A 26458-nucleotide genomic window follows, 5' to 3' on the forward strand; every position below is an offset into this window, starting at 1 on the left:
GCAGCTATGCCTGGCGTTTCTGCGGTGATGGCTACGGCTGCCAGCAGATCTGCGTGAGAGCGCCGGTTCGAGGCGGCGAGATACTCAAAACCGAAGGTGGTGGCTTTTACAAATGCCGTTTCGGACCTGCGGTCACAGCAAAAAGTCCGGACAATCGGACAGCGAAAGGTTCTTGCGTCCAAAATTTCAGACGTTCTCGTCGGACGTCCGGAAGTCGGTCGTTGACTGTACAATGGCAACTCCTCCAGCCGTCGACACCGCGTCAACGACGATTCGTTACGATTCCTCTCTGTTTTACTCGAGCCAGCTAGCGTTATCGCAACCTTCGTTCCCTTTCGATAAAATTCCAGCAAATTTTCCCTGATAGAAGCGAAAATTCCCCGAGTTTTCCCTGAGTATTTCCAGACCATTCAATATCCCTGAGAATTCCAGGTTTTCCCGGTTGGTAGACACCCTGTAATGTAAGCAGTGTTGGTTTCCGCTGGCACCTGCAGAGAAAGCTGGTGTGCTCATCAAGCGCATAGCAGACTGAAAGTGGAATGGCGGTTCCCCCTCACGCATCAACAAAACCGCTGCCATGGCTTCATTCTTTTTTTCTTCAAGGAGTTTGGCCTACCAAGCACCAGGGGAGAAATGGGCGCTCGTGACGCAATTCCCCTTTATTTGGGGGGCATACTAGCTGACCTAGCCATGGCAGTACTATGTGGAATGCTAATGTGTCTCAGAGTACTTTGTGGACGATTATGTCAAAGCTGTTGCTAGTTCAAGGATTCTTAAGAAATGCAGGGCCTGCCAATCTTATTTATAAAGTGGTACAGTTGAATCCCGCAAATAGCAATATTTAGTGAAATGTACTGAAAATTGTTTTATTACTGCAGACATTAAATTAGCAGACTGTTTCGTAGGAAGGCCATGATCTGGGGCAAAGACATGAAAATATTCAAGAGGTTCATTCATGAACAAGTCCTGTAATAGTGCCTGAACTTTCATTTGGTGTTATGCAGTTCTGTAGAGTGGGCGACGCTGCTGTAGGTAGGTCCGAATAATCGAATGAGTACGAAAAATCAAGGGCCTGAATTTTGTTCTATAACTGTTAAGAGTAGATGCCAGTCAACTGTGGTGAAGGACATATATTAGCAGATGTGGCTGGCTAATGGCAAAAAGCACTTATGAAGAAAAAGTTTTGAGAATTCAGCCCAATAGGCAGAAAAATCAGTGGGTGACTATCCGTGGAACCCCGTTGATATGTTCCTTGCTGTTGCATTTTCCTGGCCACTACGTCGAGTTTTCGCGGTCCCGACCTAATTCCATATATTATATTCCCCTTTGATACATCCCCATTCTGTAATGTTGCTGCATCTTGCGTTGCGTATGAACATGGCGATCACATAAATTTAGCTGTGCAGCCAGCCATTACATTGCAACAAGTGACTGGTATGCTGCAACGAGCAACTGATACATTACAACCAAAGTTGCAGTAGCCTGACGCTGCACAAGTATTACAGGGTGTCCCAACTCTCATGCACCAAGATTTAATAATATGCAAATACCACGTAGCTGGACAGAACCAAGGTAATGTTGTTTGCTGTCGTTTGGAGATACTCAGATAATGTTTTGCCTTCTGCCTAACTACATAATTAGTCTTTATTAGTTAATCAACTTCTCAAATATTATAATTAGACAAAAAGTGTCAATAAGAAAATTGTAGAGCGACATGAAAACCTCCCGATACAGTTTTCTGTTGCTCGATAAGTGCTACATAAAAGCGTTTTTCCAAGCGTGAAAGAAGTCCACGAATACACGCAAAACTGTCATGCGACTGGCTCGAGGCGCTCTGTGTGTGCAGAAAATGTACACAGAGCAGTTGGAAAAGCACACGAAGAAATGTGCATCGATTAAAACCTACCGGGAACCAGGCACACTGGGCCAGATCAGGGTCTTATATGTGTTGCATAATTACCGGTTCTCTTTAGTCGGCTTCACCGCAATAAAGCCATGTTATGCTGTAAAGCATGCTCAAAAAATTGCAGTGAAGCATATCAAGAGTTGAAATGGACCACTGTCACAGAACATTGTACGCAATTAGACACGCACACACGCAACCGTCCCCGGTCACAGTACGAGCGCCGAGACACCTAATAACTGTACTCGCAGCCATTAAGAGCTGTTTCTGAGATTGTCGTGGTCACGGTGTTAGAAGTATTTTAGGTGGACGAACGGCGCCTCCGGAAAGGGGGAACTTCGGTCCGCGTCTTGTGCAGAAGGCCCGAGATGGCGCCACAGTACTCGTGGCCGATGCGAGGTGTCATGCATGGTCGCTTCGGGGCCGCGAACACCGCTCGAAACAAATAAAAGAACTCAGCCTTCACGGTATGACGAGCGCAAAAAGTTAAATACGGCGAACAAATACGAGATTTTGGTGATACAGCCATAGATATCAGTTCAATATGTCAATTCACCACCTCGAATGTTCGCGACAGGGGGATGTCTTCGCATTCGGAAATGTGAAATCGTGCATTTAGGCATATGGCAGTGAATAAGTCGCGTTGAAATATGACAGAAGTTAGTTTTGTTTGCCAAAGTAATGTTTACCTAGTTAGACAAAAATAACGTATTAGCCGCAATATTACAGCAGCAAAACGTACTGTCGATTGCTGTCTCGGACATTCGAAGCAATTAGCGGTCATTGATTACGCATAAAACGTGTGTGATGAATACAACCTTTGTTAACGCTAGCTTGTTGCACTTAAAGCGGTGAATTTTAGCGAAGGGAGTAGTATGAAAACACACGTGAAAAATATGAGTAGTATTGAAAACACAAACGAAAAACAAAAACTATGACTTCAACTTTTGAGATTTGTTGCTCTCATTCTTTTTGAGTTGCTTGCAATATTGCCGCATCCGCACTCCTACATAGTAGTGAAGAGCTTGTGCCATGACGTCTACTTTATGTTCCTGACACAGAAATGACAGGTTGTAATTATCTAACACAAAGTCAATAGTTAAGTCATACACTTGCTTATCGCCAGCGTGCTTCTGAAATTTTCTTTCAGTTTCTTTCAAAAGATGAAATGGGGCAGCGTTTGGGTGCGTCAGTCCTCCTCTTGTTTTCAAAACTACAAGAGCTGCTTCACCTCTTGACAGATCACCTGTTGCAGTCAATCCAAGCTTGCACAGTGAACAATTTGTGTTTTTTAGGACTCTCCTGGGCAGAAACCCACATAGATAGTAAATTATGCAGTCGGCGATGCCGTCTGATGCAGGTACAGAGTCAAATAATGCCATTTTGCACGAATCCGTCAAGCCTACGCTTCAGCTCATCCAGCCGTGATTGACTGGGCACATCCTCCTCAAAAGCTGACGTCAAATCAGACAAGCTAAGGAGACATGGCTCTTCACTGGGCAGTAACTGGCAATTTCCGTACTTGGGTGGCTTTACGAGACTGTAAATGGATAGCATGCTGTATAATTGAAAAAACGTCGGCAAGCAGGGATGTTCATTTTGCCCCCCAGCTTGGCGTATGACACCAAGAAACTTTTCCAGAACGTCTTGGTTAAACTTTTCAGTTAACACATATTTGAAATCACATTTCTTTAACAAGTAGTTTGAGAGCTGAATTGTCGACAGAATAGTCACTCGCAAGCCCTCAGCTGTAGTTTGTGAGAGAAAATTTTGAGGGTGAATTCGTCCTGCCTTGACCTCTTCCTCCCAATCATTAAGCCACTGTAGAGAGGATTCCAGCACTTCAAGGTCCTTTCCGCCTAATCTAAGACCTTCCTTAGTGTGTCTGCGATTCATGGCATCAAAAAGGTTGTTAATTCGCAATGTGAAATCGACGGCGCCTTTGACATATTCAAGGCCCGGTGTACCTTTGTTAGAATAGAACTCTAAACCTTTCGCAACACTAATACCAATTTCACGGCTTGCTCACACGAATAGCACAGCTTGTCGTCGCACAAAAAGAATGAAAAAAGGGCGCAACGCGGCACCAACCGCTTCGATTTGATGGGGACCGCTCGTCCAAAAATGCGCAACAGGAGCCGGCTCGCCCAATTAGTCGGCCCCGCGACCGTTCCTGCCATCTGGTGGCGTGATGGAGCGGAGGTACCGAAGTTCAACGCAGCGAGTGCACGGCGGCAGCGCTCCGTCGTTCCACCTGTACTTCTAACACCGTGGTCGTGGTGATTTGCAGCTTTCCTCACGGTTACGTTTTCTCAGGTGTTCCTTTCTTCTTTTTTCACGATCCCTCGAAAAACATATCAACGGGGTTTTACTGTATTCGCCTGAAATCAGTTTTACACTGAACTGGATGCTAAGAAAAAATAATAAAATTATTGCCGTAAATTGCAAACAAGGTCTAAAAATGGACATTCTACAATAAAATCATAAAAGCTGGCAGGTATGTAAACAGATGCACCAAGAACCAAGGGTCGTTTTAATTTACAAGTTACACAGGACCTCAGACAGCTAATTAAAGATAATGGAACTGAGCTCATCAAATAATTAGTGTGTACTGTTCTCAGGGTGTCTACAAAGCTGACATTTCCTAATTCCCTGAGTTCTCCAGGTTTTCCCTGAGCACCCTTGTAAAATTCCCTGAATGAGCCAGAAGTTTGCTTTATGTCAAGACAGGCTGACACCATGTTGCTCAGTGCTGTCACTCTCTAGTAAGCATGTTGAAACAAAAAAATGATCTAATCCAGTTTGAATAATAAGGAGCAAAATCTATTTTATTAAAAAAAAAACAGTGGGAAGGTGTTAGTAAAATGCACAGTAAAAAAAAAAATGGTAAGACCCATTCTAAATTCAGTCGAACATTTTCAAATAGGAATGAAAAGGAGATGCATACATAAGTAGAATATGAGCTATTTCTGTCAACTGATAGCAAGCTGAGGCCTGAACTTCGTCACAACTAAGATTCTCGCTCGAAAGTCAACCTCAGCTGTCCTGACATACTCTCAGCCTGTACACAACATCTCAGTGTTGGGTTTCACTGCTTTATAGAGTTTATTTTGGTTTGAATGAGGGACACCTGCATCTTGGCGTGAGCCAACACTTTGTTATTTGAGCTCGAGCTCCTTCAAAGAGGCGGCGGCACGCTTCCTTTCCCGCTAATTCCTCAGTGCGTCGGTCCTTTCTGTTCCCATCCTCCTCCTGCTACGCGTTCACCCCATGGATCTTTTGAAGTATCCTCTTGGTCAGTTGTACAGTCAACGTCCGATTTTTCGGACTCCCTAGGGGCCGCAAAAACATCCGAAAAATCGGGAAGTCCGAAAAAAATTAATGCATGTCCTTAAGGGCTAAAATTGCCACAGGCATGTCTGAAAAAACTGACAGGAGACGGGGGTGTACGCGTGTATAATTAAGGAATACATACTGTTTCCCGTGACAATTGCCCCTTCCCACGCTTGTTATCCTTCGCCGCGTAACACTTCTGTACTAAGGCAAAGCTAGCTTTCGGAGCCTGGTATTACGCAACGCGTTGTGCTCTGCGAGTTTCGAAGCCAATCGCGAGGATTACAAAGGTGGAGTCGGTGCCATTGCTGACAGCGACGAATTCTTTAAATGAAAAACGCAGCACCGCCCGGCAAAAGGCTTAATAGCGAACGTAGAAGCAGCTGGGCCTAACGTTGCCGCGATGGTGGCTACGGCTGCAAGCAGATCTCAGATAATCAAAATGGCGGCGGTGGTGGCTTTGATTAATGCCATTTCAGACCTGCAGTCAGGGTATACATTGACTATATGGAGTACGTGGTGGCGCAGCAAAGCCGTGCGAATTATCGGGCATGTTCGAAAAATCGGACGTTAACTACTCTGGCAATACCTCGTGCCGATGACACGGCGTCAATGACGATTCGTTGCAATTCCTCTGTTACTGGAGCCAGCATTAACCCGACTTTCATTCTCTTTCAATAAAGCTACAGCTAATTTTCCCTGATAAAAGCACAATTCCCTGATTTTTCCTAGAGTATTTCCGGACTATTCAAATTCCCTGAGAATTCCTGGTTTTCCCGGTTGGTAGACACCCTGTGTTCTTTCTCATGTTCATAGTCTTTCATGAGGTGTAGCTAAAAATAAATGAAAGATATATCACTTTTCACAAATTTCTGTCAACATTGCTGAAATTTGCCAGTACTCTGCCAATACAAGTGAATAAAGAATTCCACACTAAATTTCTCGGAACTGTCCACACATTCTCCTTTGCGACCAAATAAAAATAGTAGAATCTACTGGAAATTGGCTTTTTCACACTACAATTTGGTTGGCCTACACAAGATGGCCGACCTCCAGTTCACATCACCACAGAACCAAGGTAGGCTTGCAAAAAGCAAGGATGTAGTAATGAAAAGATGGTGGAAAGGATAGTGGTGCCAGCTCATGTGTTCCTGCTTTATTTCCACTTCTACGGCGGCGGCCGCCATCTTGTGTGGGTTAAACAATATATGTGGCAAAGCACACTTGCGGAATTTCGCATATCCTTTATTTCTATTTAGTAGCTTCACTGTTGCAAAATGTGTGGATAAGTACTGCTACCGAGCATATTATTCATCATTATGACTACTAAGATTAATATTCAAATAAGAGTGAAATTAAATTAAAATTAAATACATTTTTTGTATCATCCTTCACAACAATGAAAATTTAAGGCCTTCAAAGACTTTTAGAACTTATTAAGAAGCACAGAAGAACACCATGCAAGCTAAGATAAACCACATGTCAAACTTGTTAGTAAGCAATAAGCAACTGCAGCCTAGCCCACTTTTAGCAGTCCAATCAGTAATGGAAAGGCAGTTGCAGTAGAAGATAGTTTCATATCACTAATGTTGCTGTGATAATAAACTAGAGAAGAATAGAAATTCAGCCTTGTTGGTACGGCATACTGCAAGTGAAGCGCAAAAAAACAGGGAGCGACGCAGGGTACAACACAGGCTCTAATAATAAGTCTTCTTTGCAGAAAAGTGCCTATAGTGTGAAACATAATTTCCGATTCCTTGCCCCCACTTACAAATGGGCTAATCTGTACTCTTATTACTCGCGACTCATGGTACATGCACACTGAAGGGCAAACACCTTGATTGGAATCTCTTCAGCTTGGGACGATTCCTTAGACTGGTCACTGAGTTGGTCACCGAGTTGGTCACTGAGCAATGATGCCACACGAGTTTCTGCAAAATGTATCCAAAAGAAAAAAAATGAACATATGTCTATACTGACACAAAGTTTCTGTTCATTTGAATACAATTGGACTACCAGTATACCAGCAAATACTTTGACGTGATGCCGAATACAAAGTTGACTATCAATAAGCAATAATCATACAAAAGCATGTGGTTGCAAATGCTTTTATACTGAAATCATGGCACATTCAATACATGAAACACCATTAATTATTCAAAAGGTAGACTCTACACTGTGTATGTTCAAGGCCTGTGCTCCACAAGAACAAGACACGATATGCGACAACAGCAGGCCTTCTTTTTACTATCTGAAACAATGCTCCCGATGTTTGCGCTTTCAGTACAAACTAGATGTTGCAGGTGTGTGGAGAAGTCTGCCTGCTGTGCTTATCCGTCGGCTAGCAAACAGAATCCTTAGGCTCATGGTTCCTTGCAGTTCATAGAATGCAAGACAAAATAATTGTTTGAACCTTTATGTCCGAAACCTACTCTGTGAATATGAGGGATGCAGTAATGGAAGGCTCCAGACTGAATTTGAGATGTTCTTTAACATACATTTCATCTAAGTGCATGAGTGTTTTTGCATTTCACACATACTGGGACCTAGTTGCTGCAGCCAAAACTCAATACCGCAAGTATCACAATTCCGCAGGCACTGTGCATCTGTGGCAGGTTGAATTCGCGATGAAGAATTTCGTCCTCTGTATAACATTTAAATTAAGCATACTACACGTAATGTTCTGATCATCGTTTAGAACAGATATAAACATGCATTTGTGGTGAAAAAGAAAAACAAATAGTGCATTGCAAATGCATATAATTCAATGAAGCCTCAAGGCTGTTTAAAAAACATGTAACTGTTTTATTTTATTTTCTCTATATTGACAACACTTAAAAGAGAAATTTTTCCTCAACTTCGCAAAGTGTTCTCACAACGTGGTTTGCTTATTGCATATTCACAGTGTACACAAGCTACAAATCTTAGTTATGTGAATAGCTTGAACTGCCCGCATTCTCCCGGCCCCATTATTCCATGGCACAAGCATTCACCGATTCGGAAATATTTGGTCACGCCTGCAAGAAGGGGTAGCTGTAAATAGCAAATGTACAGGACAAGACCACACCCATCATTCAGCCAAAACTCCGCTTGTTCGAAAAACAAATTAAAAATTGTCAATTCTTTTTATTTGTATTATTTTGCGGTGTTCACGAAGCCGTGACTATGAAGTTTTCATTCCAGACAGTGGGCATCTATAGTTTCGTTTTGGGTCAATGCAAGGCAACCGCGTCGCCATTTATAAGCAAAGTAAAAGTAACTTCAATTTCTACCCACATGCTTGTGTCAAACTCGCTAACTATTGCAGTACTCGACTACGTTGCTGGCCATAGATGTGCTCACTTGAGAAAACCACCCCTAGTTTATCGTAGCACTCTCATAGCCACTTCTGATACAGGGCAGTTTTGTGTGAGTTCATCCAACATGGTCATGAGTTTTTATAATTTGCATGCAATGAATAAAACTACCACTTCCACATTGATTTTATGTAAAATACAAACGGATTCCTTCATGAAAAGAAAAGCCTGTAAATACAGAATACATATGCCCTGTGTCTTAGGCTTGCGCAGTGAACACAAATGTCGTATTGTAAAGTAATGTTTGTGGTGTTCTTTGATGACAAATCGAGCACATCATTGTACTTACAAAAGTTTTGTACTTTTAGCCGTTTGTATACATGAGCAAATGTTCCACGCATACTTTCACTCCACGAGGTGAACAGTGATGCAGTTCGCAGCAGAACATGCGTCTTTTTGCTGGCCTTGTCTTTTGTGAGACGTGGTATTGAGGAACACATCTTCGTAGCCGAGCTATCAGTGAGATTGCAATGGACAACGGTATCTTTCAGCCGCAGCACAAATGGTAATTAGACTTACAGCTATGGTAAGCTGCATCCCATGAGCAGTGACAACTGCGGTTTTGTTTGCTGATCAAGGTGCAGCACTTTTATGCATGTAATGAAGGCTGTGTTCAGTCTGCTAGTTATCACAATCAGCCTAATCCAATAATGTCCTTTGTTCAGTACAGAGTTACTGTCCTTTAGAAATCCTTAACTCCAGAGTATGTGCCTGTCAGCGCTCAAGCCAACTAAAAATTGCACTACAGTTATGAGAGAGAGACTGAATTATAGATTTCGAGAGCTTGCAGTCTTGTAATTCCCCAACAGACTGCTAAAAAGATGTCTTGGAGCTGGCTCGGTGCAAATTATGCACTTTTTTTACCCAAATGTAGCAGTATGTAGCAGGCTTCACCTCACAGCACAGGTGGTGCAGCAATTACACCACTGCGAACAGTAATTGTGCAAGTAATGTGCTGGCAAGACAAACTACTTGCAAGATGCATACACACATGTGTCAATCTCTGCTGTGTTTATATTCCACTTAAATCTTTTCTAATACACTTGGTACTTTGTAATGAAGTGGTATACCAACAACAGAATTTGTTTAATATGAACTTAGTTCGAATATAGTTGATACTGCATGTGTTTGAGTGTAAACGTTGCTCTGTGCACTTGAGGGTAAAATTAATAAATATGAGGAAAGTAATTTCAACTAAGCAACACATGAAAGTGTTTAGAACAAGACAGCCTGTTGTTATAGCAGGATCGGTAGTTGGGTAGTTGGGGATCAGTAGGCAACATATTTCATTGCAGAACGAAAAAACATATCTGCGTGCGTCTCTCCTATGTATGTCTTTCAGCACTACTACGAAGTATATAAGTAAGCCTGTTATTAGACAACTTCTTATAAAGTATCCCAAAAACAGAAAGCTTGGTGCATTACACAGTTGTACAACATTACATATCTGGAAGGATGTAAAATGACAACACGAAAAGAAAAAAAGAATACAAAAAAAGTAAGACCAACGTACCCCCAGTTGCATGACCAAGCACTTCAACATTACCAAGACAATAGAAACAAGTGCCCATTGTTAGGCTTTGGAGAATTTGGAGTTGAGGACTAATTTTAGAAACAACAGTACTGCTGCATTATTATTTACACTTTGTTGCCAGGGGAAAGTGAGAGCAAGCAGAAATTCATAGTGCTACTTATTACTATTATTAAAGGGCCCCTGAAACGGTTCGGGCAAATTTTGTAGATGCGTAGGTACAGCTTAAGTAGAACATTCGCACCACAATTTAAGTGAAGCGTTACGTATTAATGGAGCTACAAGCGATTACAAGTTACCCTCCTCCCTAGCCATGCTTTTCCTCCTCAACTCGTTCGCCGAGCCATCGGGGCTAAGCTCCGCCTTCACTGGTTCTGCGTCACAATGCGACGTCACATCGTCCACTTCTGGTTGTTTTGGAGCCCGCCCCCGCCCACGCGAAAGCTCTCCGCAAGCAGCTTGGCCGTCGACCGCAAGCGAGAGCTATCGAAGCAGCGTGTATTGTGAGCATTCTGTCGCAGCGCCAAACCTGTCTGGTATTCCATTAACCATACACATTTGTAAAATATTTTAAACATTTACAAAAATAACGTGTTAACGATTACACTCCTGCGAAAAATTTACACCAGCAGCAAAGTAGAATGCATTATGTTACTGCTACTGCGTCTGGTTGAGCTCTATGCCACCAGGTGGCTGCACCATGCAGACAATTCACATTTGCGCTTCTGTTCATCCCATGAAACGACACGCAAGGGGACACGGCCAGGCCCTCTCCCCTTTGCGCTTGCGTTTACCCTAATACCGGACTCGCAAAACGCTATTGCGTTAGCAATCTTCCCGTGTAAATTGACGGCCACAATCGCGCAAATCCTGGCACCGATCGGATAGCGGCAGTCTGATGTGCTGCAGCCAGTCCGCTCGTCTACTGGCTTGCAGAGGGACACGATGTCGCAGCTTGACATACTGCCAGTCACTACGTTTGCAGTCCACAACGCAACAAAGTCGAATCATAGCGCTCGCGAAAAGACAGACCGACACTGACGGCGGAGCTCTCGTCAAAGACTGAGCACATTGTAACAGAAGCAGATGACACTTGCTGTGCGCCAGAAGTGCTTAAGTGCACTGAAAAATTGTTCTTGTGCATTCCCTTTATGTTACTTTCTTTCTATAAAAACAAATTAACAAGCATTTCAACTATTACGAACATCATTTGTTTACCATAAAGTTGGAAAAATTATAGATCATGCACCATGGTCAGCCAATCGGATAGCTCGCCCCACTGATGTCATATGGGTAATTTGCGTCATATGGGTAGGGGCGGCTTAAAATTCCGCCGTGCAGTGTGCTGCAATTGGCAGCGATGTGCATTTTTAAAACCTTATAATAAATTACACACTTTACACAGAGCACTTAGATGCGTCAATTAATGATCAGAAGGACCTACTCTAACGACTCAGTATGTTTGTAGAAAATCGTCAAAATCGTTTCAGGGTCCCTTTCAAGCAAATCAAGACCACAATGCATTCTACTGCAAGCATGTGACCTTTGATTCAAAGAGCAATGATACATTTTTTACATAATGGAATTGACAAAGCCAAAAAGTCCAGAACAACATGCCTCCCTGAGCATCTCACAAAAATAACTAGTTTTGCCTAGGCATCAAGATTAAGATCTGCAACTGTTACTCATTATTTCTCAAACACAAAGAAAGCCTTTTCTAAAATCCATTATTTGGGAACATCAATATGGATGCTTTCCTGTAAGCTTTGCTTTCAATTTCTCACAAGGAGAACATATAACGGTTTCCAGCGAGTACGGACGCGAGCACAAAAAGTAGAAATGGACCGGACAACACTGGACTTACAACTGAAGTTTATTGTGAATACATTTCACAAATCTCCGCCACGCATGCGTATACACCCATGAACAATAACAAGGTTTGTAGTCAAAAGATAAACATATACACAAAAGCCAATTCACACCCCTTCCTGACAAAGGCAACAACACTTTGATTAACATGATAAATTTAGAAATTGAAGTTCTTTATCATTGATATGAACCGAAGGTTCACTCACACAAGTATACGCACCCAACTTTTTCATGTGGAACGCTTCGCTAATTTCTCTTTCCAGTTTCCAGTTCCCACAAGGAAATAAACTCCTCATTAAAATTACTTTGAGATGATTCCTCACATTAAGCTAGCACCAGTGTAACACCTAGTCAACTAGTGCTTGAGTTCACTAGCATGAAAATGGAAGCTTGTTCACTCATATCTGCCAATAAAATGTACTCTTCAAACAGATATGCAATGTACAGTACATCAAGCATTCTGGCAGAGCCTTTTTGAAACAGCTCCATTCCGCAATTTACACAAACTGTAACTACATCATTGAGATCCTGCTGCATATGAATTATACATGCTAAATAACAGAAGTCAAACAAGTTTAAGCATGACCAGTAAGTAGTTTGAGCTTGCAACTATGAATCTCACTTACCACTATTGCCACTTGAGTGCATGCCACTGGTAGAACCATCAGGAACTCTAGAAGCATTGTACATTGGAACAGAAGTCCCATTTGATACTGAAGCATGACTAGTAGCTTCATGACTCTGTGTAAGACAGCGGCTCTGAAGTGCCTTCAGTTCTGTCCGTTTCTGGTGTAGCCTGATGAGAATAGCTCGTTGCCTCTTGCGCAGTGCTGGCAGCTTTTCTTCAGAGCCTTTTTCCCGACACTTCCTGCCAGAATAATCAATAAAAACCACACATTGTTTGAAAAGATTAGCAAGCGCTACATAAGAAAATAAATGCCATAAAAACTCTGCTCAAAATGCATTAACATCACAAAGTGTATGGAGGTCAAAGTTAAAATTTTTTTTTGTCAGAGTGTCGTAAGGTGCACATGCTGCAGTTGCAAACGAAAGACGATGATGATGATTACAGCGAATGCATGAGTGTGATTGTGCAATGGCAGAGAAAAATAATGGCGTGAAAAAAAAAAGAACCTCCTGAAAGCCGCATGGCGCGTGCACGTAACGGAGATGCAGAGCCATTGTGACAGAGGAAGATGAGCGAAGAAGGCAGCAGTGGTGGAAAAAGCAGCCTGTCCGACTATGGGTCCAGGCTCCTGCCTATGCCTAGTGCTCCTAAGCCTACAGCTTGTCTGAAGCTGGTGTATAATTGCGAGGAGTCCAGCAGAGCACAGACCACAGCCTCTATGCTCTTGGCCTTCCTTGCTGGCCTACATTCCTGCCCCATCTTGACATGTTGCCTCGCCGCCCAGTTCCAGCTAGAGTACTTACGCAGTAGCCCACTTGACGTCTGCACCATTCCAGTCATGAACTTCTCCAACACACCACACCGAGCCATGGCGATATGTGAACTTCGATGACTTGCTGATGTAGTTTGCAGACTTAATTATTGAATCTATATATAGAGACGTTGCTAATTATATTTTGTTCAAGTTATATGTTTTTGAAGTCTTACAAAGTGTGTGTGTGTGTGTGTGTGTGTGTGTGTGTGCGCGCGCGCGTGCGTGCATGCGTGCGTGTGTGTGTGCAACAGAGAGCATACACTTCGTATTTTCTTTTCTAAATTTGTTTGTACTGAAGAAGTTCAAGAACCTACTACGATGAAAATATCTATACTGTGACACAGAGATAAGAACCCCGGGGGCAAAAGATGCTTGCATGTAGCTTGATGTGACCTGCAGCCCTAGAAAAGGCGACATTACTATACACAAAGTGTCTACCAAGTTGACATTTCCAAATTCCCTGAGTTTTCCAGGTTTTCCCCGAGTGCCTTTGCAAAATTCCCTCAATGACACAGGACTTTGTTTGATGTCAAGACAGGCTGACACCATGTCACCCGATGCTGTCACTCTCTAGTAAGGATGTTAAAAAACAAAAAAGGACTTGATCCAGTTTGAATACTAAGGAGTTGTGTTTATCTTATTTAAAAATAAAACAGAAGGGAGGGGTTAGTAAAATGTACAGCGAATAAAATATCTTTGAAAAAAATTGTAAAGGCCATTGCAAATCAAGTCAAACATTTTCAAGTACGAACAAAAAGACATGCATACAGAAGCAAATTTTTCGATTATGACCTATTTTTATCAAATGATAGCAAGCTTATTAGTATGAGGTGCAAACTATGTCACAAGTAAATCTCTTTCAGCTGCTAGAAAGTCAACCTCAACTGTCCTGACATACTCTCATCCCACGCAAAACGCCTCAGTATTGCATTTTGCTGCTTTAAATAGTATATTTTGGTTTAGATGAGGGATACTTGCAGCTTGGTGTCAGCCAACACCCTTTTTTTTTTGAGCTCAAACTCCAAAGAAACAGCGGCACACTTCCTTTCCCCTTAATTCCTCAATGCGTCAGTGCTTTCTGTTCTCGTCCTCCTTCTGCCATGCGTTCGCCCCATGGACCATTTGAAGTATCTTTTTGGTCAGTTGTACAGTTAACGTTCAATTTTTTCAGACTCCCTAGGGGCCATGAAAACACACACAAAAAAAAGCATTTCTTTTACTGGTCTTAAGGGCTCAAATCGCCACAGACACGTCCAAAAAAGCTCTGAAGGCCTTCCAGTAGACTTATTAGGTATATCGGTGCTCGTACTGTGACAGGAGCAACAACTTGATTTGAGCGAGTTGGTACATGTCAAGTAAAACTTGAAGCAGCTTGAAGAAGACAAAGACAACAATTGAAAAAAACAAGAAAAACAGGACGAGCGCTGTACTTCCAACTGGAAAATTTATTTAAAGATCACACAGCTTTTATAACATGTCAAAAAACACTAATAACCAAAATGTTGAAACCCATGCGTACTGCCTACAAGTATAAGTGCTTATCTAATAAATTTATCTCATGTTTTGTTAGGCTGAGCGACGCTGTGCTAACGCATTTATTTCCTGCTTTGGTAATGTAGTAACTGTCTACAATTTCTCTTTTTTTACTCTTTGCATGCTTCAGAAACCTAGTGTCATGGAACATTGGGGTACATGAGCATTTGTTGCAATACGCAGCTAAATGGCTGCTGTGCATGTTTTTTACATTGTGTTTATGCTGCCTAGCTCTGTCATTAGAACATTGCCTGGTTTGCTCGATGTACAGCACAATGCGTTGGCGGGCTAGTTGGTGCGAATCCATGAATACTTTGTTTAGCGCAAAAACGACAGAGACAGTGCCTCCTCGATGGGGTGGACTGCCTTCGTAGGACCGTCACCGGGAGAGCACCACCTTCGACAGCTGTGATCAAAAGGACAGTATCTTTCTTTAGAGACAATGAACTTCGGCTGTTACTCAGTGACAAAGAGGGCGGTTTTGTGATAGCTCCGTCCGCTGTCTTCAACAAAAAAGCCATTGAGGCTGTCAACAAGAACTTCATTCTGGCAAATGAGAAAGCTCAGAAGGTAAAACGCAAAGCCATTTCTTTGTTGGAAACTATGGGCCTCACCAAGATTGTGAAAAATGTAAAACAATGTAAGGTACTTGCTCTAGAGGTTTTTTTCACTGCAAAAACGCACAAACAGGATGTGCCTTTCCGTACAATAGTCAGTGAAAACAACTGTTGGCAGGTTTTGGTTAGCCGCTTTTTGCAAAAACAATTGAAGCATTTAACTATTGACGATCCTTATGCCATAAAGGATTCTTTCGATGTTGTTTCCTTTCTGGAAGACAACCATTCAGTAGCTGACATTTTTTCTGTTGACGTCGAAGATCTTTACTATTCAATACCTCATGATGAGCTATTTCGCAGTGTGATGACGTGCATCGAAGAAAGTGGTGAGGTAGATTTTCGCAATGTGACCGGGTTGTCTTCGGAAAGTTTCATGTCCCTTCTTGAATTTTATTTAAGTGCAACTTTTATCCGGTTCGAAAACAACCTTTTTATCCAGAAAAATGGTGTGTGTATTGGTTCATGTGTGGCGCCTGCTCTTTGTAATATCTTTTTATCGTTTGTCGACCGCGCTCTTAAGAGTGCCTTAAACAATGACTCAGTTCAAATTTTTAGATATGTTGACGATTTTCTTGTTGTGATGAAACAGACTAACAATGACTGCTCCGTGACGGTAGCTGATATTTTAACTCTGTTCAATGACAATGGCAAAGGATTAACTTTCACACATGAGCTATCTAGGGACGGAAAACTCCAGTTTTTAGATTTGCAGCTTTCCTTACAAACAGGCCACGCCTGTTGGATGTATTCGCCACGTGCACGTAAGGAACTTTTACCTTTCGCGTCTGCGCACTCAAAGACTGTGAAACGCGCCATTGCTTTGATGTGTTTAGAATCTTCCTTAATGAAATCTTGTCATCACTCTGCGAAAATGAGTTTCATTGCTCAGTTAAATAGGCTGCAGGCTGCTGGTTACCCAAGTGTGGTGGTGACGTCAGTCTCGGAGGTATTGCTTCAGAAACTGAAAGGGAAGCGGCACAAAAGTAACCGCATCATACAAAAGAAGAGGCCTGAAGTTGTGCCGTATTGCCACAGAGTGGCTCACAATCTAAAGAATGTCGCCACTAGATATCAAATTCCGGTAGTGTTTTCCGCTCCTCAGAAACTGTCAATGTTGTGCAGCCGTATTTCTAAAATAAGTAAAAAACCTGATTGTGAAAAGAACCACGTGAAGTTTGTAGATTGCAGAGTCGGTGTGGTTTATAAGATTCCCTTGTCATGTGGCAAAGTGTATGTAGGGCAGTCAGGCCGCTGTGTTAACGAGCGCCTTAGAGAACATGAGCGATCCATACCAACAGGCACAGGTTCCCATTTGGCTCAGCATTGTAAAACATGCAAGTGCAAACCCATGTTTCGTGATACCACGATTTTGAAAAAGAGCCGTGACACCACCGCCCGAGAGTTATCGGAAGCTTTTTTCATTCAGTCATTGGGGTCACAGTGCATTAGTGTGCCTTCCTTAACCTTGTACAGCGCTGAATTTGGTTTTTTGGATTCTGTCGCATGAGTGCGCTCTTGGGATCGGATGTTGGTGGCTCCACCGCATGGTGCTCACTGCGCATGTTCCTCTGGTTTGAGCGGTCTATAAAGGAGTGACGCAATAAAATGATGTCAGTTGAGAGTAGCGCCTTGTCCTGTCGTCTTTCTTGTCTCTGTCGTTTTTGCGCTAAACAAAGTATTCATGCTCAATGTACACTTTTGCGCAATCTAAAGGTATCTTGTAAGTGACGTCAGAGGTACACTTCGTGAATTCATTCAACAGCCATCAATCATTATGGAAATTTTTATATACAACGCACCGGTATTTGTATCTGATTTGCCTTGTCACATAACTTCAAGTCATCAGCATACATTTGTTTGCTGATGACTGTGTATTATATCATAAAATTTCCTGCTTTCATGACCATTTACAGCTTCAAAAATCATTTTCTAATTTTAGCTCTTGGTGCACTACCTTGCAAATGACAATTAACATCTGTAAAACCATTGTTATGACTTTTACTAATAAAACGACACCTTCCGCTTTTACTTACAAAATTAATAATGCTCCAATTCAGAGCATTAGTGAATATAAATACCTTGGTCTTGTTTTCACACCCAGCATGTCTTCGTCGAAGCACATAGATTTAATAACCTCAAATGCATTGAAAAAGTTAGGCTATCTGCACCGCACATTGACCACAGCCCCAAGGGATACTAAACTACTGATGTATAAATCGCTAATCCAGCCGATACTAGAATATGCTTCTCCCGTCTGGAATCTGCACAAACAGTATGACAATAATCAGATTGAGGCCATCCAAAAGAAAGCGATCCGCTTCATATGCCGTGGGTACGATAGGGATTTTTCACCTTATACAGCGCTTTCATCCCCAGGCATAAAACCGCTCTCAGATCGCCGATGCATGGAATCACTCAAGTTTTTGCATTGCATTATTAACTCCTCTTGCCGTATATCTTCAGATAACTACCTAACTCCTACAAAACCAACTATAATATTATAAGTCAGCATCACCTAAACATCACACCTTATTTTGCACATACGGACACTTTTAAATACAGTTTATTTCCCTGTGTAATCGAATACTGAAATTCCTTGCCTGGTCCTACTCGTTCTCTTCCTTTAAACTTATTCTTGGCAGCCATTGAATAGTTTTGGTTTGTATTGGTTTGTATTGTTTGTATTGCCTGTATTTATTATTTGTCATTGCTCTGCCTTTCACAACCACTCCTGCAATAGCCCAATCGGGCTGCAGTATGTACAAATAAACAATAAAATATAAATAAACACTTGTGGAATAAAATCAACATTTGGTAACTGTACATTGAGCATTTGTGGGTACCCTTCGGACTCTGCCTTCAATGCACATGGTTTAGGCCCTTCTCATCTTCACGTCAGCATCTCTCCTTTTAGATGTAACTCCGATGCTTCTGGCTATTGAATGATGGGACTGACTTGGTCCTGCACACCACTAAGTAAAGTGGGCCTAGCTCATAGCCACATGTAGCTAAGTGGACTTCAAAGGAATTTTCACCTGTACTGCACGACCGTCATTCCACTGCCAAGGTTCTTGTATCATACCTATCCTTGTTTCAGGAAACCACTTTATTGACTGAAGTATTGAAGCCATCTATGCACCTCCTTGATGAACCAACAAACCAGCAGCAGTGTTCCTTTTGTGTATGGCAGGGTGGGGACTAGCTACTTGTCTCTATAGACAGTAGCAGGCATGTTAAGCCCATAATCAACATAAAGCTCGCACTAGTGATAATAATGGCAATGAACAGCAACCCAAATACTGCATGCTGAGGCATGCCGTGGCATTCAAGAAGGTTTGGGAAAGAGCATCAGTTTAATTTTACAGCTTCCGGAATTATATGCTGGTTCACCACACAACAAAATTTCACCATGCCACACGAGACCTCACTAGCTTTTCTGGATGTGATGTGCATGTGCAATGTTGCATATCTATTGCAGCCATGAACAAATTTGCCACCATTTATATTACTGAATTAGAGGGGGGAGGGGGAAGTTATGCTGACTTTCAGCACAATAGCCTTGAGAAGTCTGAGTGGCACTCCTATGTGTGACCTCAGCTGGGGGGACTCCACTGCTACGCCACATGTGTGCTCACATTGTGCAAGTTGTTCCACACATATGATAGGCCTCCTCTGCACAAGTTTTTCAAACAGCATGAGTTTGCAATTTTGCACTAGAGTGTACAGAAAATTCTGGTACATTTGAATTTCTATACCTTCAATATCTTGAGCCATATAAAGCTGTAGAAGCTTGCCACTCCTGCTGTGCAGAGGTAATCAGTATTGATGCATTTCAATGCTTTATAAGTTTAAATCTGCTCCTTATACTTTCCTCAAGTTCTTATTTACAAGTGTGTTGGATGACCCTAGTTGTAAGAGCTAAGCTTGCTTGGTGCCTATTTGCTACAAATGAATCTGTCAATGCAATGTAATTCCCTAGAAGAATAGATGTTTGGCAGTTTAAGGGAGGAAGCTACATTTAAACGCCAAAAATTAACACAAAAATTGCATTCAGTTGTCTTATCTTTTGCAATTCTAAGACTCTTCATTCACATAAGATTCACTATACATATGATCCCAAGACCCAATATTTTCATAAGGTTTTATAAGTTTCGTCTGAATAAAGATGCTTTGGAATGTATTTCTTTGCTTTCTGAAAACAATTTTCTTGCCCTTCTATTGTGGAGGAGCGATATCTTTTGTACTACTTGGGGCTATCATTATATTTTTTTTCCCTAGAAAGATAAGTAGAAGTGGTGTGTCGTGAAGTAAATTTCGTTATACTACTTTCTTCATGGAAATTTTCAAAATGAAATTTTTTTAGGTATCAAGGTTGCCATTTTTACGACTAAGTTTGCCAACCTACAACTTAACTTCGTAATGGCCTAAAACAACAACTTCTAGCTTACAATGCGCTATAAACATTCAGAATTGATTCTGTGTGCTGCACTTTACTGTGAAAGTTGCTGTTAATTAGCTAATTAGGATTAAACAAACACCCTGTTTTAGATATGATAAAAAATACTTATCCTAGGAAGAAAATTAATGAATTTTTGAAATAAGCTTGTAAAAATACATTAAGTGTTTAAATTTCATCCAAAATGGTTAAAAAAAAAAGTTATTTGAAGTGTATCATCCCCCCGTAAAATGTCTGGGACATCTTGAAGAAGGACAACAAAAAATAGTAGCCAAAAGAAATTCTGCAATCATGTGCTGCAGTACTGACCTGTAAAGGAAAATGTGTTACTTCCTCATGCCACTTGCTATGAACAACACATCATAAAGGACTTCATTCAGCTTCTGTATGTTAGTGGACTCAGTATCCTTGTTAAAAAGCAAGGAATACAATTGATAAATAGGCTCTTGCATCAAACTTTTCTCTTCATTTTTGCCATCAGTAGCCCACACAGTTCACAAGTGAGATTTTGCCAATAATGCAAAGAAATACTGTTTTAGAAAATCAGGCAACAATGTTGCCTAAATACAGGTAGAGTTCATTCACTGTGTTAAATATATTTTACTTTAAGTGCATCACCCTGATCTAAAAAGAAAGACACTAAAACATACGCACCAAGGCTGCTTTAAAAACAGGCTTTTGTGCATCTCTACAACAATTAAAATATTTTTCCTCTGACAATGCAATGTTTTACAGCTCGTTTTGCTTCTGTTCAATGCACTTTTTTTCAAAAGGGCGTTGAATAGAATAGGCATACCATGCTAACACATTTACATTAATTTCCCCTACGAAAAATGATGATTCCTTTGCAGGAGGAGAGTCTAAGGCATGCTTGACTGTAAAAAACATGATAAAGCCCAGAGAAACTAATACTTGAGAACCCTTTATCGACAAAATTCTCAGATTTTTCACACCATCAAGAGCTTTAAGGACCAAATGAGTAGAAAAACTAACAAAAGTATACTTTACACTTAACTACACCATGGCATACTCGGCACGCCATTCTGTGACTGAACCATAAGACTGCTTCAAAAAAGCTGCATAGGTTCTTGTTTCACTCATTCAACTTGACGTTACAGAACTTCATAATGCTTGGTCTTTTAGCTTGATGTTTCAGAATTATCACAAGGTAATGTTTGGGTTCCTTGGCTACAATGGCTTTGGTTTTATGAAAGACATAAAAAATGCTTTTTGTGAAAAGAAAACTTGTCGAATACCTGAATGTAGCATGAAGCAACAAAGGAAACCTATACAGGTTTCTCAGAAAGAAAGCTTCGCATTTGAAGAAAAATTCGTCCTGGCCTGGGGATTAAACCCGGGACCGCCTTTCTGGTACGGTTGTTCTAACATCCGGGCTTCTCAGTTGAAGAAAAAAAATTCCACCTTTTCTTTTTTTCTTAGCCATTTGTAATCATCTGAGCCAGTCTTGTGCTCATTCATCGCATGTACTACTAAAATGTGCTTACTGTGCAAGCTTCAGGTAGTATGCAGTACCATGTCTATTTCTTTATTGACATTGTTTTTGTTACGAACAGAGTAGCCATCCTTGGTTCAATCCCCAAACCAAGACAAATTTTTCTTTAACTGCAAAGCTTTCTAAAAAAAAACCTGTATGGGTTTCCTTTGTAGCTTCGTGCTATACTCCAGAGGATGACAATTTTAACTTTCATGAACCTCCCTTCACCTTGCAGGCTTCCGCAAAACTGATTTGCCAATGATTCTTTTTGGTTTAATAGCATCCCCTTTCATAAAATTAGCTCCTCAAAAAAATATTCACAGTACTTTCAGAGCACAATTCTATTTGTGCAAGCATTGTGCACAATGGCAAACGAATAAACAGACAGCAATTACAACCAGGGTGCAGCACACAACAAATGTGAGTCCCCTTGTCGACATCATCAGAACACTACTTATAGTGCCGCTATCAGCCATGCACAAGGCCAGACTTGGAACAGATCTTTGTTGACTCGGTACCATGTTGCAACATTCGCTAACTAGGGCAGCAAAGCTTCCAATAAAATAGCATAGTTGATATGGCACAATCATGACGTCAGGGACATTCCAACGAGAAAGTGTGCTTAAATTCAAGCTTTAAAAATGACATGGGCAGCATTTCACACTGCAGTTTCCAAATCTTGCAACCAAGCTCAATGAGCTGCATTTTCAATGCCACAGAAGTATTCCAGCCAGCAATGAGGCTTGGTTTCAACTGAAAATGAGCATAGCTTTATAAAAAATAGGTATTCTACTATGCTCACCTGTGAGCTTGCTGAGAATAGAGAATCTTGTGAGTAGGCAGAGTTGCTGATGCTTTGTGCGCTGATGCGAAACATGCATCACACTATGCATCGGACAAATGCAGAATGCCTGGCTATAATTAAATGTTGAGCAGATATTACCAGAGTGAAGTGCAAGACTGAGCAAAGGTCTATTCAGCATTCTGTTCTCCTTTGTGAATTTCTTTTTTTTTTCTTTCTTCCTGTTGCTCAAATTGCTTTCGTTGGACTGTGAATAATATCTTTTGCAATATACATGCACTGTCCAAAAGGAAATTAAGCAATTGTGTGGGACCTTCTCAGCTGTGAATAACTGAAAAAATGCATTTCTGCTGCCTCAAGATGTAAATTACAGATGTTCACAAAGCAGTTAGCATTCTTTGGGAACATCAACCAGTTTGCAGTATGTATGTTTGTATCTAAGCTCTTTCGAGCTAGCTTGGGTCACTGGGTATGCGTAGCTCTTCAATGAACCTCTGACACCAACTCAGGTCACTGGGCATCTTCCACTGAGTACATGCTCCTCTTCAATGACCAAAAAAAAAAAAATTTTTTTTTGGGGCGCTGTGCAGAATCGAACCTGCGTCACATATATTCAGACATGCACCGCATGCAGACTTCACAGTGGCAGCGCTAGATGGCACAGCGTGTCCAGAGGGAAGCATGAGAGAGGAGCCCAACTGACGTGTTTTGACGGTGGCAATACAATGTGTTGCTACATAGCTCCCATGCTGATCACATTACCATCGATGGTCATCCAGAGATGGTTTCTGCCAGAATTTTTATGATATGAATTTTGGACGTCACCAATATTTACTAGGCAACCACACAATAGTCATATCATCGAAATCCTACGATGCTTCGAATTTCATTTCGCAAATGCTGTTACTGAATAGGAACTTTGAAGCCGAGAACAAAATCACACGGTCGACATGCTTCCAAAAATCCATCATGTACAACACACACAGAAACACAGTGCAAATGAGGATTGTCGTGGATAATGAACACACTTTTCCAGTAACAAAAAACAAAGCAATTTACAAATAATATATCTCAGTATGTAACATGCTTGAGTAAGATTTTTAAAAAGATGTTGGTCTACTAGAGCACCTGTTAAGCAATTTGTACCAAATCCAGATTTCTGTGAGGACATAGGCCGATGTAAATTACTATGTGAAACTCATGCAATCCTATCCCCTCTTGTTTATGTATATTAAGCCCAATAGTGGACTTCTTTCCTTCCCGTCCCCTCTCTCTTTCACACACACACGCATACATTATAGTGCATTTTTTCTTTCAGCGTAAACATTTTTATGTGTAGCACATCTGGGTAAAATATATATGTATTACTGTATATAATATGAAAGACTTAAGTATTCTTTTAGTGCGTAGTGTAAATTTCCCCACCGTTGGTAGAGTAGAACCTTGATATTTATTACAAATGCAACAGTCCCAAAATATTGATTCAGTTAGCAATACTACTTTAACCCTTTCCAAGCCGTGCTGTTCCGAATTCTGAACAAAAATGGCCAAATTACTTTTAAAAACTTCAGTTGCCAACATACTAATTTACTTCCTCAGAAAGGATAAATTTGCTTCTGCTTGTGTTGTTCCGTGAATTATGTGCTGCCATCTACTAAAAGCCCGACTAAGCACTGAGAGAAAGCTAAGCAGACCCCCATTATCAGGGCTTTAAGTGACTTTCTGTAGACTCTAGTGATCTTGGTCGTAACTCCGGGTGCCGTATTCCCGGCTTTCAAAAGTGGTGGGCAGGGGCAAATGGCCTGCTCCCCCCCCCCCCCCCCCCAGTTCTGAAAGTGTGGGGGGGGGGGGGTCTATGGCAGTGCTACAAAATGCAAAATACTGCTGACATGCTGAGCTCGTCTTTAGCCATTTGGACCAGAAACCCGTGCACCAACCCAGCTCATCCAAGGTGTGAAAGGGGTGAAAACTGAAAACTAAGCAGAAGGTGTAGCTCATCAAAAAACAGCATTAACATATCAACCTTGACAGATTAACTCGCATGAATTTTTCGTTAATCCATGCAGGTGCATTCAGATGCTGCAGAAATGTGCCAATTGTAAATTACAGCTATTGATGGCAAAGAGCTGGACATTGCTGAAAACAATGCCATCAATCACCTGAGGAGAGCTGCTCCTGTAGCTCACTTGGTAAAGCACCAGACGCAACACTGATACAGGTTCCACTGAACGTGTGCATTACTTTCCTCCACTATTTCTTTCTTTATGTCAAATACAAATGCAGAAACAAATCAATACCTGCCTTTTACTAAAACACTTCATTTGCTCTATGCTTTCCTCATTTTCAATTATTGCTAGCCGCTTATGTATCTTCATAGACCTTTTTTTTAAAATAGGCAAGAAACACAAAATCAATCAGGTTGATGTCTGTGTTTATTACAAGCGAAGTTGTACTATATAAAGAGTTACTACAATGGTGCCATGCTACACGTCATTTCTCTCACCGCAAATGTCTAGTGTGATGTCATAATCGCTGCTCCCTCACCTTTTGAGAACCTCAATCCAAGTGAGGTCTGCTCGTGCACGCTCAATAAGGTCGCGCTCCTGAAGGCGCAGCAGTGCCAGAGGTGGCTGATCCCCTCCCTCGATTTCTTCTTTAATGGATGACCTTCCACCGAGTGGGTCCATCAATGAGCCATAACTACACAAATCCCGGTCCAGCAGGACTGTTTCACTCAGGGAGCTCTGGCTCCATGCCTGTTGTGGATTGGAGGCCCCGGCAGAATCCTAATACCAAATAGAGCAGTTCCCAGAAATTAGTCCTGTCAGGTGGGGCAGCCCTCCTATGAAGTAAGTTACCAGTGATAATTATGAGAAAATTGCAACACTGATTTTCGACTTCACCATTCATGCTCCAAATGAAAAAACTATTCAGTCCACTTATAACATGCCAACTTTATCTGACAACTTCTCACAACCTAATTTGAATACCAAATGCTCCACCACAAATTGTGCTACTGGACTTTGTTATGATACCAATGGAGAAACAGACATGGCATTGCATTCTACCTGAAGATTGCACAGTAGGCATACTTTAGTAGTACTACATGCAACAAATAACCACCGGACTGGCTGATATGGATAGAAATGGTTAGGAAAAAAAGAGGACATATCTGACAAAAAGCATCAGTTCTATAAAGCACAAGCGCTTCACTGGGTTTGCAGCACCATGCAACATGTACTATGCACAACAGTAGAACGAAAACAAATATAAATTATCAATTATGTATGGCCATTTGTGATTAAGGTAGGATGCTCAAGACTATGCCCCAGCTTCAAAGCCTCAAAAAAGTCATCTCAAACACAATTCTACTAAGCTGTGTCACTACTTACATATCACATAGGTTAAGAACAATGCTTTTAGCATGCTATTTAAGGACTTTTGCTAAAAGCAATAGCATTGAGGGACAAATGACGTGTGTATTCTATGCAGACGACGACGATGGGAGCACTAACGGACTCCGTCAAGTGGGTCAGTGAGATTGGGCGATGACGAAGAAGACGTGTCCCTGCTTTGTTGTCCTGTTGTTCTTGAAGAACGTCTCCCTGTGTTCTGTCCGTGTTGTACCGTGACAATATAAAACACACTAACCTGTAAGCCACAATAATCTCTTTTCTTTTCGAAAATAGTCATATTAGGGTTATCATAATTAGAAAAAGGTATATCGCTCACGCGAGCAGCATTCCTTGGGATAGTTACTCGGGCGAGTTTCCCACGCTAGGGCGCTAAGCGTGTGGCACTTGCCTCGCACCTGCTTAAGCTTTTCCTAATCTCTAGAGCCGCTCGAGTTCCCTCTTATCGACGGTCGACCATTTTTTCAAGAAAGTATGCCTTCCAACCACTGAGAATCAGCAAAAATCGACCATTGCGGACAACATCAGGCTCTTTCCACATAAGTATGAGGCTCCGGACAAGAGGTATGCCGCTTCAAAGTAACCTGGGGCCTGGTGGACCAACCGGCTAAGCCATCTTTCTGGCCAACATCCAGGGGTGACGAGTTCAAATCCCCAATTTTCTTCCTTTTTCCCTTTTTTAAAATCTCTTTTCTTCTAGTTTATGAT

At 41.6% G+C, this 26458-nt stretch overlaps 1 protein-coding gene across 2 annotated transcripts in view; it reads right to left on the bottom strand.

Moving 5' to 3' along the window:
• LOC126547967 (uncharacterized) overlaps positions 1–26458 on the bottom strand; it is a 239429-nt gene that overhangs the window by 60454 nt on the left and 152517 nt on the right. For both annotated transcript variants that reach the window (XM_055063336.2, XM_055063337.2), the window contains exons 23-25: positions 24882–25123; positions 12619–12860; positions 7073–7167 (exon numbers count right to left, since the gene is read on the bottom strand). In XM_055063336.2, the coding sequence (XP_054919311.1) occupies positions 7073–7167; positions 12619–12860; positions 24882–25123 (579 nt within the window). The remainder of the gene's footprint in view (positions 1–7072; positions 7168–12618; positions 12861–24881; positions 25124–26458) is intronic.

This window comes from Dermacentor andersoni, chromosome 1, assembly GCF_023375885.2.
Source record: "Dermacentor andersoni chromosome 1, qqDerAnde1_hic_scaffold, whole genome shotgun sequence".
Classification (NCBI taxonomy): Eukaryota; Metazoa; Arthropoda; class Arachnida; order Ixodida; family Ixodidae; genus Dermacentor; species Dermacentor andersoni.